Source organism: Coregonus lavaretus, assembly GCF_964263955.1.
Source record: "Coregonus lavaretus genome assembly, chromosome: 13".
In the NCBI taxonomy this organism is placed as follows: Eukaryota; Metazoa; Chordata; class Actinopteri; order Salmoniformes; family Salmonidae; genus Coregonus; species Coregonus lavaretus.
The window spans coordinates 29964232-29983331 of NC_140000.1; the positions used below are offsets into that span (position 1 = coordinate 29964232).

The 19100-nt window shown below is 44.3% G+C and overlaps 1 protein-coding gene across 1 annotated transcript in view; it reads left to right on the plus strand.

Annotated features, from left to right (window-relative positions):
• The first annotated feature begins 3699 nt into the window (after positions 1-3699).
• Positions 3700-19100, plus strand: part of LOC311140566 (zinc finger protein 236-like) — a 77301-nt gene continuing 61900 nt past the window's right edge. The window contains exons 1-6 of the mRNA XM_084175682.1: positions 3700-3778; positions 8611-8744; positions 9753-9917; positions 10294-10472; positions 10713-10843; positions 15530-15702. Of these exons, the coding sequence (XP_084031808.1) occupies positions 3727-3778; positions 8611-8744; positions 9753-9917; positions 10294-10472; positions 10713-10843; positions 15530-15702 (834 nt within the window). The 5' untranslated portion in view covers positions 3700-3726. The remainder of the gene's footprint in view (positions 3779-8610; positions 8745-9752; positions 9918-10293; positions 10473-10712; positions 10844-15529; positions 15703-19100) is intronic.

Below are 19100 nucleotides of genomic sequence, written 5' to 3' on the forward strand. Positions count from 1 at the left end.
ACTCTGTAGTGGACTGGCAATACTTCAGACAATTGAGAAACAGATGTACTATCTTGATTAAGAAAGCTAAATCAAGCTACTTTTTAATCTCTGACTCTGCTAGTAATCCTTCAAATTTTTGAAAAACTGTAAACGCACCGAAGCGTACAGATTCCTATTTTCCCTGCCTAAGCAAGTTCTGTCTGACTCTGACATCATAACAGAGAAGAATGGGATAAGTGATGCTTTTAATCATCATTTCATCTCAGCAGGCTTTTTATTTGAGATAAACTGTGGTTTAATTGACCCTGGTCAGTCAATCGACTGCTCTTCCCTCTGTCATTCTCTAGCTGACTCGACGGTTAATCCATCAACTTGTAGTGAATCTTTATTTTCATTTCAACAATTTACTATCTGTGATGTGCTACATGCCTTGCTTAAGATTGATGTAAAAACAAATCCACTGGAGCTGATATGCTTGATCCATTTTTGATGCAGCTCTTTGCCTCCCCGATTGCTGAATCATTAACAATATTTTTAATCTGACGATTATATCTGGTACTATCCTCAAGGTTTGGAAGGTGGCCCATGTACTACCCCTTCACAAAGGTGGTGACCCTTGTGACCTAAATAATGATCGGCCTATTTCCAAACTTTCTTGCCTAGCTAAAATATTAGAATCCTTGTTTAATTCTCAGCTAAGATCTTTCTTATTTTTGAAATGTATTCTAAATGTACATCAGTTGGGTTTTAGACCAGGTCATAGCACTATCTCTGCTGCATCCCTGGTTATAAATGATGTGGTTAACTGGCAACATTGTGCTGCCCTCTTCACTGACCTGTCAAAGGCGTTTGATACTGTTGATCACTCACTGCTAATTCAGAGGCTTTCCTCAATTGTTCTAGACTAGGCTGCATGTAACTGGTTAAAAAATTATTTGACAGACAGAACTCAATGTATAGCTACTGATGGTATTAAATCAGGTTTCCTGGTTATTACGAAAGGTTGATTCTGGGTCCTGTACTTTTTACAGTTTACATTAACAGTATCGACTTGTCTGTAAAAAAAAATTACGATGATACTGTTGTGTATGCTATTGCCCCCACGGTTGACCAGGCTCTATCTGAACTACAGTCTGCCTTCATTGTATTACAGTAAAACGTTATTGACCTGAAATTAGTACAGAGTGCAGGTAAAGCTAAGTATGTGTTGTTCTCTAGTGCGCATAAAAATAAGTCTGATGACTTAAGCATATGTACTTTGGATGGTGTCCATATTGATTCTGTCTATGATTACAAATATCTGGGCATCTGGATAGATGAAAAGCTGTCTTTTAAACAGCATATTGATGAGTTAGTTAAGAAGCTGAGAATAAAAATGGGCTTCTTCTATAGAAATAGGTCCTGCCTCTTGCTAAATAGTAAAAAGCAGATTATTCAGTCGACTATTGGTCCTAGACAATGGCGACATCATCTATATGAACACAGCTACCACTTCATTAAAGCCGTTAGATGCAGTTTATCATAGCGCACTGCGCTTTATTACGGGCAATAATTTTAGTACTCATCACTGTATTCTCTACCAGAGAGTTGGTTACCACACCCGGTCTCAGGGATGGCTAATTCAGGAAATTATTTTGGTCTCTACTGAGTTAGGAAGATCTGCTTTTAGTTTTCTTGCACCTTATTTGTGGAACAATCTTCAAAATGTTCTTAAATTTGAGGACCTTATTACTGATGAATGTGTTTGTTTTTTATGACCATGTTTTTCTTTCTGCTTGCATTTTGTATTTATATTTTGATGTGTGTATTTTCTGTAATTTATGTAATTCAGGGCTCATCTGTAAAAGAGACCTTGGTCTCAGTATGACTCCCTGATAAAATTAAGTATTTTTTTTCCTCAGACATATATAAACAATTCCAGGTTAAAGTCAAAGACCTAGCTTTCTGGGGGGGATGGGGTACACATTTAGCATTTACCTTAAGTTTACGCTCTTATCCAAAGCGATTTACAGAGCAATTAGGGTTAAGTGCCTTGCTCAAGGGCACATCGACAGATTTTTCACCTAGTCGGCATGGGGATTCAAACAGCGACCTTTCAGTTACTGGCCCAACGCGCTTAACCTCTAGGCTACCTGCCGCCCCACTACTACACTATTCAAAATATTGCTTTCTTGCTATATGGATGATTATAGCCATAGCAAAACAGTGCAAAACGTCTGTCAGCTCAAGATTAAACTAAAACTTAAACTTAAACCTTTCTCGTGGAATAGAAATCTCCATGTGGAGTATTCATTCCAGCATCACATGCTGGTCCTACCATGGGGATGATGGGAGGTGGTGGATTTATGATGCCTGTTGAAGGGATCCCCTCCCTCTTCGCAGGGGACGCTGGCTGCTGGGAGGATCCCCTCCATCTGCGCAGTGATACTGCCAGTTAGGAGGATCCCCTCCCTCTTCGCAGGGTTGATGCATGTTGGGAGGATCCCCTGCCGCTGCACAGTGATGCTGTCTGTATGGAGGATCCCCTCCCTCGGCACAGGAATACTGGCTGCTGGGAGGATCCTCTCTCTCTGAACAGGGACAATGCCTGTTGGAAGAGTCCCCTCCTTAACAGGGACTATGCACAGTGATGCTTGTTGCCTGCCTCCCTCTGTGCAGTGATGCTGTCAGTTGGGATGATCTCCTCCCTCTGTGCAGTGACAATGCCTGTTGGGAGGATCCTCTCCCTCTACACAGTGATGCTGCCTGTTGGGCGGATCCCCTCCCTCTTCCCAGGGACGGTGGCTGTTGGGAGGATCCCCAAAGTCTGTGTAGTGATGCTGCCTGCTGGGATGATTTCCTTCCTCTGTGCAGTGATAGTGACTTGCCATACATATTTTAGAGTAGACTTATGAGACCTATGCCAGGATAAGACAAATAGTCTATGTGCAGGACCATATGTTTATCTGAGACATGCTTGATAAAGCTAATCTGTCACTCTGTTATCAAAGCAGATCAAATGTATAGCCATATATACATGAAAGGTCACAATCATATTTGGTCAATCTTTGCATCACAAGTTAGGGTATAGTCAGTGATGCATATCAGTGTTTATATACAGTATATGCAGTGAACAGGGTTTAGGGAGACCTTATTAAAGTGAGAGGATTAAGCCTATAGGCTATGTATTTCATTTCTAAAGCTCATCACATTCCACATATAATTGAATTTAGATTACATGTACTGCATCATGGAAACTATGTAGCCCACAATCCTATGAGGATAATATGTCTAATGCCATAATCATGGCACAGGAACAGCTAGGCCTACACCACATTAGCCTATAGGAGGATAATACATCTTATTAAATGTATTAATGCTTCAATGCTGCTTTCCCCCCCATCTTATAGTAGCCTATCCTTGCATGATTTTGAATAGGAGTTGTGTCTACTTTATAAAAGGCCTAATTATATGCTGTCATTGGACATAAAAAAAAAAAAAAACGAGTCAAATATACTTTATTCCCTATTATTATTAAGAATTTGATGACACTCCTGCTCCTACTTGAGACAATGCACATACATATACGCTAGATGTCTCCCTCCTCCATGCATCGGAGCCTCACAACAAGTAGCCTAGCTAGACGTGCACTACTACGGCACTGAAGAGTTCATGGGTTCGCTGATTTCTCTGTGCTCGTCGTGAGGCAGTCGCCATTTTGAAACCCAAATCGTTCACAGTACACCCGCTCTGAAACCTGGAACTATGCCGCGGGGCAGGCCTCGCAAACTGAGGGATAAAACCAACGACGGAACAGGTAATCAGTTCCAAAATGTCACGAATAAAAAAGGCAGCGACCATGCTGTTTACACAAGTACGTAATGAATGGGCAAGCTGCTGCGTAGCTGAGATAAACTCACTTGAATATAGTGTATATAGTCCCCGGATATAGTATTGAGGTGTCCATTGCTTTGTGCTGTAAAGTAGTGATTGAGGCGGAATGATATTAATAACATTTCGGTGGCTCTACTTATCCAGATTCAGTCTAATTTACACTTCGGGGAGGCAATAGCTTCCGTAGAGTCCTGTCAAATATAGATAATTTGGCTAGGTAACGTTAGATGTGTTTTTCTGACTCGTGTGTTAGCATGTTGTTGCTAGGCAGTTGGCTAACAGTCTTTGTTTTTTTATTTGTGTGTGCGAGAAGACAACTAGCTAGATGTCAGCTAGCTGGCTAGCCAAACCATCAAGAAAGTGGAGTGTTTCGCCATCCAGTCTCGGTTCGCTGCAGCTCGATAGCCACATTAGCGAGTTATAACTGCTACTGTTAACTAGCTAACTCTAGTTAACTAACGTTAGTTTAACTAGTTAGCATCCAACTCAAGTCGAGTGATCAGAAGAGAATGGGTTTTCTGCATGTGGCTAAGTTAAAGTTTGTTGCCATCCTATAGCTAACGCGCCGTCGCCAGCTAGAAGATACAGCTGAGCTAGCAAGCTAACAGCACAGAGAAACAATGCACTCCAGCTGCAAGTTGGCTTGGCTAGGTGTAAAATAAATAAATATATATATATATATATATATATATATAGTAGGTCAATTGGTAGCTAGCTAGTATCGTAAGAGTCGTAACTTTAGTTAGACAAGAGCTAGCTATAGTATCAGCTTATTTTTTGCCATGTTTAGTTATGTGACATGACAGTTTACTAACTCGTTCAAGGACAGTATGTTCAACCAGCTAGGCCATCAGGCGTGTAGTCATTGCTCCTAGAAAGATAGCGTTTCTATTGGTCAGATTCAGGTAGGTCCACCCCTATTTGCTGAACCGGTCCAATAGAAACGGTAGTTTTCGAACGTTTTGCAACCGTTTGGAGTAATGGTTACACCCCAGGAATAATCAGTGGGTTTGTTTTAGTGCAGTGGTCGCCAACCTTTTCTGAGTGAAAATGCATGGCGAGATCTACCGCTCAGAATTGTTTTTAACATTACTTTTATAAAAGTAAGCCTTTGCAACATTCACCTATTAAAAACAGTACTGTAGCAATGAGGTTTGTGCACTAGCCAATAGGCCCAATACATTATCACCGCATTGCTTGAATTGCCCTGCCAAATGCATTGTTGTTCGGACCATTAAAAATATATATTTATTTCAAATTTTGAGGTAAGCAATAGGATCACACCGGTAATAGTCAGTTGTATTATTTGTGAGGCAAAGCTGAGTGAGCATACATTTAAATAATTTGCTTTTTATTTAACTGGGCTGATGGTGCCTGCATCTGATGGTCAGTCTCAGCGGAGAGCGAGGGCAGAAGACTGAGGGTCTGCCTCTCAACGTCCCTGAACTCTCCCTTTCCTCCTCTTGACAATGACCAAAAAGGGACACAGTCTTCCAGTTGATGGCGAAACTCGAGTCACACCGCGTTATTTCTGCTTCATGCACAAATTCATGTTACTCCTATGAACCGAGAAAGTGAAATATTCATCAATATAAAAACAAATTAAAGACCCAGGCCGCTAACAACAACGCAAGCCTATCGATACACTTTCCTACTCATTCATTACAACTTAGTGCTGGTTGATCCCCGGGACCAACCATACACAAAAAAATGTATGCACGCATGACTGTAAGTCGCTTTGGATAAAAGCGTCTGCTAAATGGCATATTATATTATTATTATTATAGAGTGGAAGTAGGAAGAACCCACATTTTATGGCTTATAAAAGTGTTGAGTAAAAGGTGTTTACAGTGGTGAGTAAGAACTCACTCATAAAAACATCAGCTCTTTGCTGTATTTGTTGACAGTCTCCCTCTAGTCATGGCTTTGAAAGTTTTGAAATCTCACAATATTGACTTTTCTGTAGCTTACTTACGCCTGCTATGTTACTGCCGACACAGTAATCAGAGGCATCCGATTGGTCAGTGGTAGGCTTATAGTGCACTTGATTTGCTCTCCGGGCATGCCAGGAAGACAGAGTTCCTACCTTCAGACATGAAATGGTTCAAAATCAGAACACTTCGCCTACCTGACGCGCAGTGCAGCTGAATCGGGTGCACCTACCACCAACAGCGCCAGACGGATAAAAATAAATATTTGGGAAACCCTTCATTAAGCCATGTCAACCCAAGGAAGATGCAATCATGAGAAAAATATGGGGCATTAACCAGGTTTTCCATCCAACCGTTTCATGCGGATGAATGACTTGATGCATAAAAAAGTCAGGACAGGCCTTACGGCAACAGCAAATTTGTTGGTAAAACTTCCCAATGTCGACATAACAAAATACGCTAGACAAGGTGGGATTTTTTTTTTTGTCTGTAGATTATGCGACAATTGCGGTGGAAACCCTTTTATGTGCAAATATTGATAGAAAAACCATCACGTCACAGTAAACTTGGAGTCGAGTGATGATGTTGTAGCCTACTAACATATGACCCACCCATATGACCATTACGCACAACACGTGCGGGGGCCGTATATTTACTATACAAAAGTATGTGGACACCCCTTCAAATTATTGGATTTGGCTGTTTCAGCCACACCTGTTGCTGACAGGTGTATAATATCGAGCCCACAGCCATGCGATCTCCATAGACAAATAGCTCAGTGACTTTCAACGGGGCACCGTCATATGATGCCACCTTTCCAACAAGTCAGTGTGTCAAATTTCTGCCCTGCTAGAGCTGCCCCAATCAACTGTAAGTGCTGTTATTGTGAAGTGGAAACGTCTAGGAGCAACAACGGCTCAGCCGTGAAGTGGTAGGCCACACAAGCTCACAGAACGGGACCGCCAAGTGCTGAAGCGCGTAGCGTGTAAAAATCACCTGTCCTCGGTTGCAACACTCACTACCGAGTTCCAAACTGCCTCTGGAAGCAACGTCAGCACAACAACTATTCGTCGGGAGCTTAATGAACTGGGTTTCCATGGCCGAGCAGCTGCACACAAGCCTAAGATCACTAATATGCAATGCCAAGCGTTAGCTGGAGTGGTGTAAAGCCCGCCGCCATTGGACTCTGGAGCAGTGGAAACGCATTCTCTGGAGTGATGAATCACGTTTCACTATCTGGTAGTCCGACAGACAAATCTGGGTTTGGCAGATGCCAGAAGAACGCTACCTGCCCCAATGCATAGTGCCAACTGTAAAGTTTGGTTCGGGCTAGGCCCCTTAGTTCCAATGAAGGGAAATCTTAACGCTACAGCATGCAATGACATTCGAGACGATTCTGTGCTTCCAACCTCGTGGCAACAGTTTGGGGAAGGTCCTTTCCTGTTTCAGCATGACAATGCCCCGTGCACAAAGCGAGGTCCATACAGAAATGGTTTGTTGAGATCGGTGTGGAAGAACTTGACTGGCCTGCACAGAGCCCTGACCTCAACCCCATCGAACACCTTTGGGATGAATTGGAACACCGACTGCGAGCCATGCCTAATCGCCCAACATCAGTGCCCGACCTCACTAATGCTTTTGTGGCTGAATGGAAGCAAGTCCCCACAGCAATGTTCCAACATTTAGTGGAAAGCCTTCCCATAAGAGTGGAGGCTGTTATAGCAGGAAAGTGGGGGACCAACTCCATATTAATGCCCATGATTTTGGAATGAGATGTTCGATGAGCAGGTGTCCACATACTTTTGGTCATGTAGTGAATAATTACAGTAACCTATTTCAAAAACAACTTGTGTACCTCTAATTTTATATCAATGAGCTGGGCACATATGGTAGTTACAGAAAAAATATATGACTATACATATATACAAAATTACAAAGTGGAGTGCAATTATGAGAGTGTAACAGTTGTCATAAAAAGTAGGCCCAATCCAGAAAGAACTCCTAGCCCCCCTGATATTCAAATTCCGCCCCTGACATTTCATGTGGCCCCTGTTGTTCACTAATTTCATAGACTTAAAGAAAAAATATTTTTGAGCATTGTGCATACTATTGAAACTCAACTCCCTATTTACTCCCTAGCCCGTGCCTTTGGCCCTAATCCTTCAATGTTTTCATCTGTAAGGTCAGCCTGACCTGGTCAGGTGTATCAATATGGTGGTAGCATCACCACTGCACTGCTTAGGCTACCTATCCAGACCCTTCAGATTTGCAAACATTGAAAGGTTAGGCTGGTACTAAGGGGAGGGGTTGATAGTGATTTGGGACAGGCTCATATCAATTACCCCATGTAGACCTACCCATTACCTGATTTGGATACCAGATAAAGGCTAGCATAATATGCCAAAACATTGGTTAATGCTCTGTGTCTGTGTCTTAACCCTTTTTTTAGTTTAATTACAAATTACAATAAATGTGATTATTAGGCTATTACATTGCTTGGCTGTTTGTTATTTGGATTGCTTTAGTTCTAAATATCTCCTTTCCACACACCAAACAGACTGAAAAATACATACAGGTGTTCAAAAACTGCCCCCTTCTGGGCCTCCCATTGCAGTACTCGGCAGCACCACCTTGTAAAAGAAATCCTGGGGAGAACCCTGCAAACCTAACACTAAACCTAATATTTCACTGTCATGAATCTGCTGGGAAATAGGCTGGTGGACCAAAACATTAGGCAAATTGCAGACTGTTTAAGTAGCCTAATTATGAACACCATGGTAATATGAGTGTCTTTGTCTCCCTCCCTCTCTCTTTCTGTCATCAGAGGGTATATCTGAGGCCAAGCAGAACTACAGCCATGGGGATTCCAAGGACAACAAGTGCACTGTCTGCTCCCAGAGCTTCACTACTGAGAGCCAACTACAGAGGCACCAGCGTGACCATGAGGCCAACGACAAGGCAAGCAAAGGGCCAGACGAGGCCGTTTGACACAACATAGGCTGCACAGACCTAGCCTGGGTGCCAGTCTGTTTCTGCTCTTGCCAACTCCTTATGGAATTGTCATGCCAATGTTTAGCTTGACAATGACAATGGAGTAGGCAAAAGCACATACAGAGCTGGGACCAGGCTAGTACAGACCTACCTTAATGATCTCATTTGATATGGATGAAACTGTACTTCATTCACATTTTTTTTTTTTTTTTTTTTATATGTTTGAATGGTGTGCTGGATGTGAAAACATTAGATATACTTTACATCCATTGTTGATTAAGGTGAAGAACCCAAAAAAGTACCAGCACATAGGCCTAGTCCTCCATGTGAAATTGTACTGTTGTTTCTGCCTGACACACAGATGAGTTGTCCTCAGATGGCAGTTGTAGCTTTTCCACAGAGATACAGTATGAGGGGATTTATTATTCAGCTGTCAGAGTGGGAGAGCCTCTCTTGCAGGCCAGTGAGCAAACAGTTAGACAGACAGAGGGAACATCTTCTTAAGACAAATAGCCCAGTGTATGAGGGAAATGTAGTGCCACCAGAGAGCAAATGCAACTGACACAGAGTTATTGAATAAATAAATATATTAGAAATATACCCAGGAAATACGACCTTCAGCCAAGCAAACCTGAAAATTATAACAGGAGAGAAAATGGACTGGCCGGACTATTTGTTATTGTAGGACTCAGTTACTCACTCATGCACATCTTTTTAAAACGTTTAAGTCATTTAGCAGACGGTCCTATCAAGAGCGACTTAAAGGATCAATTAGGATTAAGTGCCTTGCAAGGGCACATCGGCAGATTTTCACCAAGTCGGCTCGTGATTCGAACCAGTGACCTTTCGATTACTGGCCCAACGCTCTTAACCGCTAGGCTACCTGCAGGCCACACAGTCACTCACTTGCGTACACTCACTCACTAACTCACTACCTCAGTCATTAACTGTCTTTTCTCTCTTTCTCCCTTCCAGCCTCACCGGTGCGATCAGTGTTCCCAGACGTTTAACGTGGAGTTCAACCTCACGCTCCACAAGTCCACACACGCCACCTCGGACCCCACCTGCCCGGTGTGCCACAAGAAGTTCTCCCGCGTGGCCAGTCTCAAGTCCCATATCATGCTGCATGAGAAGGAGGAGGTCAGTCAATCAGTGATATGATTGAACTCATTCAAACATATAATTTAAAAAATGCGATTGTCTTGAATCTGCTGGGAAATATGGTTTATCGAAGGTAAAAATGTAATGTTTAGCTGGTGGAGTAGCCTACTACTTTTAATTATTTTATTAATTCAATTAATCAATAAATATCTGTGGACTTTTTCACATCAGGTCACAACCATCCTCATAATATAATGATAATACATATAATTTATATAGGTGACTGCTTTCTATACCGCAAAGACGCTCGTATGATGGACTCATGCATGTCTTCTGAATTGTGGTCCTTCTCCATCCTCCTCCTCTCGTCTGTGACCTCATCTTCTCGTTTCTGTTCTTTCCCTCTCTCCTCTAGAATCTGATCTGTACAGAGTGTGGCGACGAGTTCATTCTCCACAGCCAGCTCGTGCTGCATCTGGAGGAGCACCGCAAAGAGCTGTCTGGGGCCAAGGTGTACCCCTGCAAGACCTGCAGCAAGGAGTTCAAGATGGCGGGCCAGCTCAAGGAGCACACCAAGACCCACGTCAAGATGAGGTTAGAGAGCGAGGAGACGGTAGCACAGAGGGTCTCACGTTGATTGTTACTGTTGTCCAAAGTGCTTGTTTAGCAACACATTACTAAGTGTATTAAGTGCTCTTATCTCCCTGTGTCTTTATGTTTCCTATGTTTAATTTGGAGGACCAGCAGTTAAATTGTGTTTCAAAAGAACAACCTGACCAAAGACTGTTTGTACATTGGGTTGATTTCTGTTTCTCTGCACTTTTTTTCTGTCAGGCCACTCAGCTCGAATTCCAGAAACTACAAGAAGAATATAGATCGCAGTGGATTCACCAACAGCTGTCAGCACTGTGGCAAGACGTTTAAAAAGCCCAGCCAGCTCGTTCGACACACACGAATACACACAGGTAAGCAAAAGACAGCTGGGTCATGTTAATTACGGCACGCATCAAAAAACATTTAAAAACATTTTGCAAATTAAAATGAGTCCCTCCCTGTTTCAGTTTGTTTTCTTCAGTTTCAAGCCTAATGAACATGACCGAGGCTTGTTCTGCTTCATACAAGACTCGGATTTGGAGTTGTTGAATTTGAGAGGGCATTAAATGGAGAGCATGAGATGAAATAATGGCCTCTTGAGCCCTAGAGGCCCAATAGGTGTGCTGTATCACTGTTGGACACCAGGGGTCACCACCATGATTGGGAATGATCCTTGCCTCTCCCCTATTAAGGTGCCACCAAGCTCCTGTGGCCACATTTGCCCTGAGAAACATAACAGGGCAATACAGTTGTCCCATAAATGTTTCTACATTTTCCCCATGTAAAATGTGTTGAAATAGATATGGCATATATCCTTTAAAATATTCCCCCAAAACATCCACCAAAATATAATAGTCATACGCTACATGCACGGGGGCATTGTCATGCTGAAACAGGAAAGGGCCTTCCCCAAACTGTTGCCACAAAGTTGGAAGTACAGAATCGTCTAGAATGTCATTGTATGCTGTAGCGTTGAGATTTCCCTTCACTGGAACTAAGGGGCCTAGCCTGAACCATGAAAAACAGCCCCAGACCATTATTCCTCCTCCACCAAACTTTACAGTTGGTACTATGCATTGGGGCAGGTAGCGTTCTCTTGGCATCCACCAATCCCAGATTTGTCCGTCGGATTGCCAGATGGTGAAGCGTGATTCATCACTCCAGAGAACGCGTTTCCACTGCTCCAGAGTCCAATGGCGGCGAGCTTTACACCACTCCAGCCGACGCTTGGCAATGCGCATGGTGATCTTAGGATTGTGTGTGGCTGCCATGGAAACCCATTTCATGAAGCTCCCGACGAACAGTTCTTGTGCTGACGTTGCTTCCAGAGGCAGTTTGGAACTCGGTAGTGAGTGTTGCAACCGAGGACAGACGATTTTTACACGCTACGCACTTCAGCACTTGGCAGTCCAGTTCTGTGAGCTTGTGTGGCCTACCACTTCGCGGCTGAGCCGTTGTTGCTCCTAGATGTTTCCACTTCACAATAACAGCACTTACAGTTGACCAGGGCAGCTCTGGCAGTGCAGAAATGTTACACACTGACTTGTTGGAAAGGTGGCATCCTATGACGGTGCCACGTTGAAAGTCACTGAGCTCTTCAGTAAGGCCTTTCTGATACAAATGTTTGTCTATGGAGATTGCATGGCGGTGTGCTCGATTTTATACACCTGTCAGCAACGGGTGTGGCTGGAATAGCCAAATCCACTAATTTGAAGGGGTGTCCACATACCTTTGTGTATATATACAGTAGTGTAGCTCACCAGTGGTGTGGGGAGTGACCCTGTTTAAACCCACAGCGTCATACACAGCTACTGACAGCTGTGTTTACACACGCACACACATATACACACACAAACAAACTTAACATTTTCAAAAGTTGCCCTCCCTCGCCAATATACCTACTGATTTCCTTTCGGACATATCAAGGCCGTCATTGTAAAGTACATTTACATTTTAGTCATTTAGCAGACGCTCTTATCCAGAGCGATTTACATTACATTTTTTATACTGGCCCCCCGTGGGAATCGAACCCACAACCCTGGCGTTGCAAACGCCATGCTCTACCAACTGAGCTACATCCCTGCCGGCCATTCCCTCCCCTACCCTGGACGACGCTGGGCAAATTGTGCGCCGCCCCATGGGTCTCCCGGTCGTGGCCGGCTACGACAGAGCCTGGATTCGAACCAGGATCTCTAGTGGCACAGCTAGCACTGCGATGCAGTGCCTTAGACCACTGCGCCACTCGGGAGACTAAGTAGGCCGTCATTGTAAATAATAATTTGTTCTTAACTGACTTGCCTAGTTAAATAAAGGTTAAATAAAATAAAATATCACCTGAGATAAGTGCACATTAAGCGCAGACTCCCAGCCCAGACTCCTCTCAGAGTTCATTCAGAGCTTCAGCTATCCTTCCTCACAGAGCCCCTCCGTGCCACCTCATCTTAATGTTAACTTGTGGGCTGGCTGGATGGATGACTAATGGTGTGCTGGAGATGGTTGGTCTGTGCTCTGAATCTCAAACAGCCATTAATGGGATGTGCTGAAAGGGAGCTGTGGGGCTTCATTCAGCTAACTGAAACTGAAGCCGGTATCCTTAGCTAAGTATCCACCTCTGCCCTCATTGTCTAAAGTAAGGCAGGTTAGTCCTTCTCAGCTTAGCTAAACTCAGATCTCCCTGAGCAGTCAGGCTTCAAGACGGGTTACTCAACCGAGACTGCTCTTCTCTGTGTCACGGAGGCACTTCACACTGCCGAAGCTGACTCTCTCTCTCTCTCCTCCTAGACCTATCCGCTGCCTTCGACACCGTGAACCATCAGATCCTCCTCTCCACCCTCTCAGGGCTGGGAATCTCAGGCTCTGCACACTCTTGGATTGCATCCTACCTGGCAGGCCGCTCCTACCAGGTGACGTGGAGAGTATCTTTGTCTGCACCACGTACTGTCACTACTGGTGTCCCCCAGGGCTCGGTTCTAGGCCCTCTCCTCTTCTCTCTATACACCAAGTCACTCATCTCCGTCATATCCTCACAGGGTCTCTCCTATCATTGCTATGCGGATGACGCTCAACTACTTTTCTCCTTCCCCACTTCTGACACCCAGGTGGCGACACGCATCTCTGCGTGCCTGGCAGATATCTCAACTTGAATGTCAGCCCACCACCTCAAGCTCAACTTAGACAAGACGGAACTGCTCTTCACACAGGAAGCGGCGCAGGTCCTAATCCAGGCACTTGTCCTCTCCTGTCTGGACTATTGCAACTCGCTGTTGGCTGGGCTCCCCGCTTGTGCCATCAAACCCCTGCAACTTATCCAGAATGCTACAGCCCACCTGGTTTTCAACCTTCCCAAGTTCTCTCATGTCACCCCGCTCCTCTGCACACTCCGCTGGCTTCCTGTCGAAGCTTGCATCCACTACAAGACCATGGTGCTTACGTACGGAACAGCAAGAGGAACCGCCCCTCCCTACCTTCAGGCTATGCTCAAACCCTACAGCCCAACCCGAGCACTCTGTTCTGCCACCTCAGGTCTCTTGGCCCTCCCACCCCTACGGGAGGACAGCTCCCGCTCAGCCCAGTCCAAGCTCTTCTCTGTCCTGGCACCCCAATGGTGGAACCAGCTTCCCCCTGAAGCTAGGACAGCAGAGTCCCTGCCCATCTTCCGAAAACATCTGAAACCCTACCTCTTCAAACAGTATCTTTAAATAATCCTCCTCCTCACCTTTTTTAAATAACCAGCACTTGATCCACCCCTTCTAGCTCTGACTCTACTGATAGCTACATTATTGAGGAACATTTTACTTTATATGCCTGTGATATGTGGTTGTCCCACCTAGCTATCTTAAGATGAATACACTAAATGTAAATCGCTCTGCATAAGAGTGTCTGCTAAAGGACTAACATGTAAGCAGTGGCTTTCCTGCGGGGTATAGACCCCTTTCTGTGTTTGTAAACATTGCCGCATGAGGGCGATGCGCGCACGTTGGTGGCAGAACAATGGGGAGTTTTAATAGAACGCCAGCAAAAAACGCCTCTATTTACATGTTTTGTATGGGTGCATTTCAGAGTACCTTTTGGATTATAATTGGATTTTAAGGCTCATAGGAATGTCCTGCTTAATATAATGTTTGTGTCATCATCGCAAATCAACTGCATTATACTTAAACAATTCAACTTCAACCAGTAAAATGGCTCTTTGTCTAGCTTTTGCTACAGGTTATATCAATGAGCGTTAGCATTCTAGCTAACAACTGCTGCATCCAAAAATAGTTATTTTGCAAAGATCACAACCAAATATAATCTTAGCGACTGTTCGAGCAAGAACCAAAACATAATTGAGAACCCCCAAAAGTTATTTTGCTTAGAAGTAATACAAACTTAAATCTATGTTGAATGGGCTCAGATGGCGATGGCTTTCTTACTGCCATGCGCAGCTCTATGCATTCTCTGGAAAATAATGCAACTCCGTGGAAGGTTAGTTCCTCTCCGATAACGTGTTGTAGAACACACCTTCCACGTCATGCATTATTTTCCAGAGAACGCATAGCCCCTCATTGATTATCCCTTACGTGTTCTCTCTCTGCCTCCCTCTCTCTCTCCCTCTCACATTTTGTCATGGGGTGCTGAGAACATTTTGCATTTTTAAAGCTCATTTTCTTGCAATTCTATACATTTTTCAATGTCTAATGGGTAATCATGTGTTATTTGAGTGACTCAAACATTACAACAAAATCTATGGGCACAAACACATTAGCTGACATGGGCTAGTTGATCTGGACATTTCTTACAAGTTATAAATAGCTCTCTGAGGTATGCAAATTACTTACATGACAAGAGGAAAACTGATGATGCAATACCCAATTTCGAAATTGCTACTTGTGCATTCTACTATTACAAGTTTCAAGAGTAAGTTGAAAGCCTGACTGAGTTCCTTTTAAAAAAAGAATTCAAAATATTGGGGGGGGGGACCTGCCGACCCACAGTTTGGAACCTATGATCTATACCAGCCAGGTGTATTGAGTTGTGTTCTCTCTCCCTCCTATCCTCTCTCCTCTCCCATCCAGGCGAGCGGCCGTACAAGTGCAGCCACTGTAGCAAGGCCTTCAACCAGAAAGTGGTGCTGCAGACCCATATGGTGAGGCACACGGGAGAGAAGCCCCACCTCTGCATCTTCTGCCCCGCCTCCTTCTCGCAGAAGGGCAACCTGCACTCGCACGTCCAGAGAGTGCACTCTGAGGTAAACAACCGACTAACCACATCACCTGGCACATCTCTGTTGCGCTCACTGTCTTTAATCAATAGGATGGGTGGAATTATTATTATTATCGCCATATAACTTTCACCTGTCCGATCCTCAAAGTTCTCCGCAAGTTTCTACAAGGTAATGTGTGTATGTGTATATATAAACACAGCAAAAAAAGAAACGACCCTTTTTCAGGACCCTGTCTTTCAAACCTAATTTGTAAAAATCCAAATAACTTCACAGATCTTCATTGTAAAGGGTTTAAACACTGTTTCCCATGCTTGTTCAATGAACCATAAAAATTAATGAACATGCACCTGTGGAACGGTCGTTAAGACACGAACAGCTTACAGACGGTAGGCAATTAAGGTCACATTTATGAAAACTTAGGACACTAAAGAGGCCTTTCTACTGACTCTGAAAAACACCAAAAGGAAAGATGCCCAGGGTCCCTGCTCATCTGCGTGAATGTGCCTTAGGCATGCTGCAAGGAGGCATGAGGACTGCAGATGTGGCCAGGGCAATAAATTGCAATGTCCGTACTGTGAGACGCCTAAGACAGCGCTACAGGGAGACTGGACGGACAGCTGATCGTCCTCGCAGTGGCAGACCACGTGTAACAACACCTGCACAGGATCGTTACATCCGAACATCACAGCTGCGGGACAGGTACAGGATGGCAACAACAACTGCCCGAGTTACACCAGGAACGCACAATCCCTCCATCAGTGCGCAGACTGTCCACAATAGGCTGAGAGAGCCCTCGACTGAGGGCTTGTAGGCCTGTTGGAAGGCAGGTCCTCACCAGACATCACCGGCAACAACGTTGCCTATGGGCACAAACCCACCGTCGCTGGACCAGACAGGACTGGCAAAAAGTGCTCTTCACTGACGAGTCGTGGTTTTGTCTCACCAGGGGTGATGGTCAGATTCTCGTTTATCGTTGAAGGAATGAGTGTTACACCGAGGCCTATACTCTGAAGCGGGATCGATTTGGAGGTGGAGGGTCCGTCATGGTCTGGGGCGGTGTGTCACAGCATCATCGGACTGAGCTTGTTGTCATTGCAGGCAATCTCAACGTTGTGCATTACAGGGAAGACATCCTCCTCCCTCATGTGGTACCCTTCCTGCAGGCTCATCCTGACATGACCCTCCAGCATGACAATGCCACCAGCCATACTGCTCGTTCTGTGCGTGATTTCCTGCAAGACAGGAATGTCAGTGATCTGCCATGGCCAGCGAAGAGCCCAGATCTCAATCCCATTGAGCACGTCTAGGACCTGTTGGATCGGAGGGTGAGAGCTAGGGCCATTCCCCCCAGAAATGTCCGGGAACTTGCAGGTGCCTTGGTGGAAGAGTGGGGTAACATCTCACAGCAAGAACTGGCAAATCTGGTGCAGTCCATGAGGAGGAGATGCACTGCAAAACTTAATGCAGCTGGTGGCCACACCACATACTGACTGTTACTTTAGATTTTGACCCTCCCTTTGTTCAGGGACACGTTATTCTGTTAGTCACATGACATGACAGTTTATGTCTCAGTTGTTGAATCTTGTTATGTTCATACAAATATTTACACATGTTAAGTTTGCTGAAAATAAACGCAGTTGACAGTGAGAGGACGTTTCTTTTTTTGCTGAGTTTATATGTATGTATATATATGTGTGTGTGTGTGTGTGTGTGTGTGTGTGTGTGTGTGTGTGTGTATGTATACAGTACCAGTCAAAAGTTTGGACACACATGCTCATTCAAGGGTTTTTCTTTATTTTTTACTATTTTCTACATTACAGAATAATAGTGAAGACATCAAAACTATTAAATAACAGATATGGAATCATGTAGTAACCAAAAAAGTGTTAAACAAATCAAAATATATTTGAGATTCTTCAAAGTAGCCACCCTTTGCCTTGATGACAGCTTTGCACACTCTTGGCATTCTCTCAACCAGCTTCATGAGGAATGCTTTTCCAACAGTCTTGAAGGAGTTACCACATGCTGAGCACTTGTTGGCTGCTTTTCCTTCACTCTGCGGTCCAACTCATCCCAAACCATCTCAATTGGGTTGAGGTCGGGTGATTGTGGAGGCTAGGTCATCTGATACAGCACTCTATCACTCTTCTTGGTCAAATAGCCCTTACACAGCTTAGAGGTCTGTTTTGGGTCATTGTCCTGTTGAAAAACAAATGATAGTCCCACTAATCGCAAACCAGATGGCGCAGCAGTCTAAGGCACTGCATCACAGAGCTTGAGGCGTCACTACAGACCCGGGGTGGATCCCAGGCTGTGTCGTAGCCGGCCGTGACTGGGAGACCCATGAGGCGGCGCACAATTCGGACAGCGTCACCCGGGTTAGGGGAGGATTTGGCCGGCAGGGATGTCCTTGTCCCATCGCAAGCTTGATATAGTCATTGTGTCCTAGAAATATGGGACCAAATACTACACTTTTGACTACTTTATTTATACGAATTATTTTGACCCCTACGTTTTTGAGAAAAAAAGTATTACTTGTTAATCAAAATCTCTTTCTCTGAGCAATTGTATTAGTATAAAATAATATAATTTTCAGTTTTTTTTAGCATACAATATAGCTCAGTATTTGAAATTACTTATTTTATACAGTCATTTTTCCTCATCTTTGTCAAGGGTGTCCACAATTTCTGACCCCACTGTATGCTTTTTAGGGTAGAGTCTAAGGGTCTCTGGACAGGCCCCCCTGTCTCGCTCTCTCTCTCACTCACTCACACACACGTTCACCCTCCTCTCGGCTCAATTGCTTCAATAGAGCGAGACTCTGTGGCACGTACATTTTCTTTCAGTCTCTTAGACTGCGAATGAGCTTAAATTACAATTAATTGTCCACGTCACCTATGTGCCTCTGTAATGCCAAAATGTATCTTATGAGTCCTGAGTGATCTAGCTGAACTCAAGACCTGGCCGTTTCTCTACTATTAAATGCCAGCCAGGTCACTTTAGGCTCCCTATAGCGGCTGTGTAGGTGTCAAATGTCAGGGGAAGCGGACACTAATGCTAATGTCCTGTAATGTCCATAGAAGATCATGACTCCTCCATCGGTTGCAGGCCCATAAAAAAATGAAAGCGACTAATGGAGAGGGAGAGAGAGCGAGGATAGCTCCCAGCTCCTGTAGCCTTGATGAAGAGAGGCAGCTCTGTGGGGTCATGAATAGGAAACAGTACATAAAGAGATGGATCCATCAGGGATGCAGGGCAGGGTACGCGGATGGATGGATGGATCCAGACTAATGCTGTACTAGTGATCTGCCGCTGCATTTTGCCACTCAGAAAAGAAGGCTTCCATTCTATAACACTGTCTGCAACAGAGCTTGTTCATTTAAAAAAGCCTCTGCATGCATTCTGATCACAGCCATTGGTAG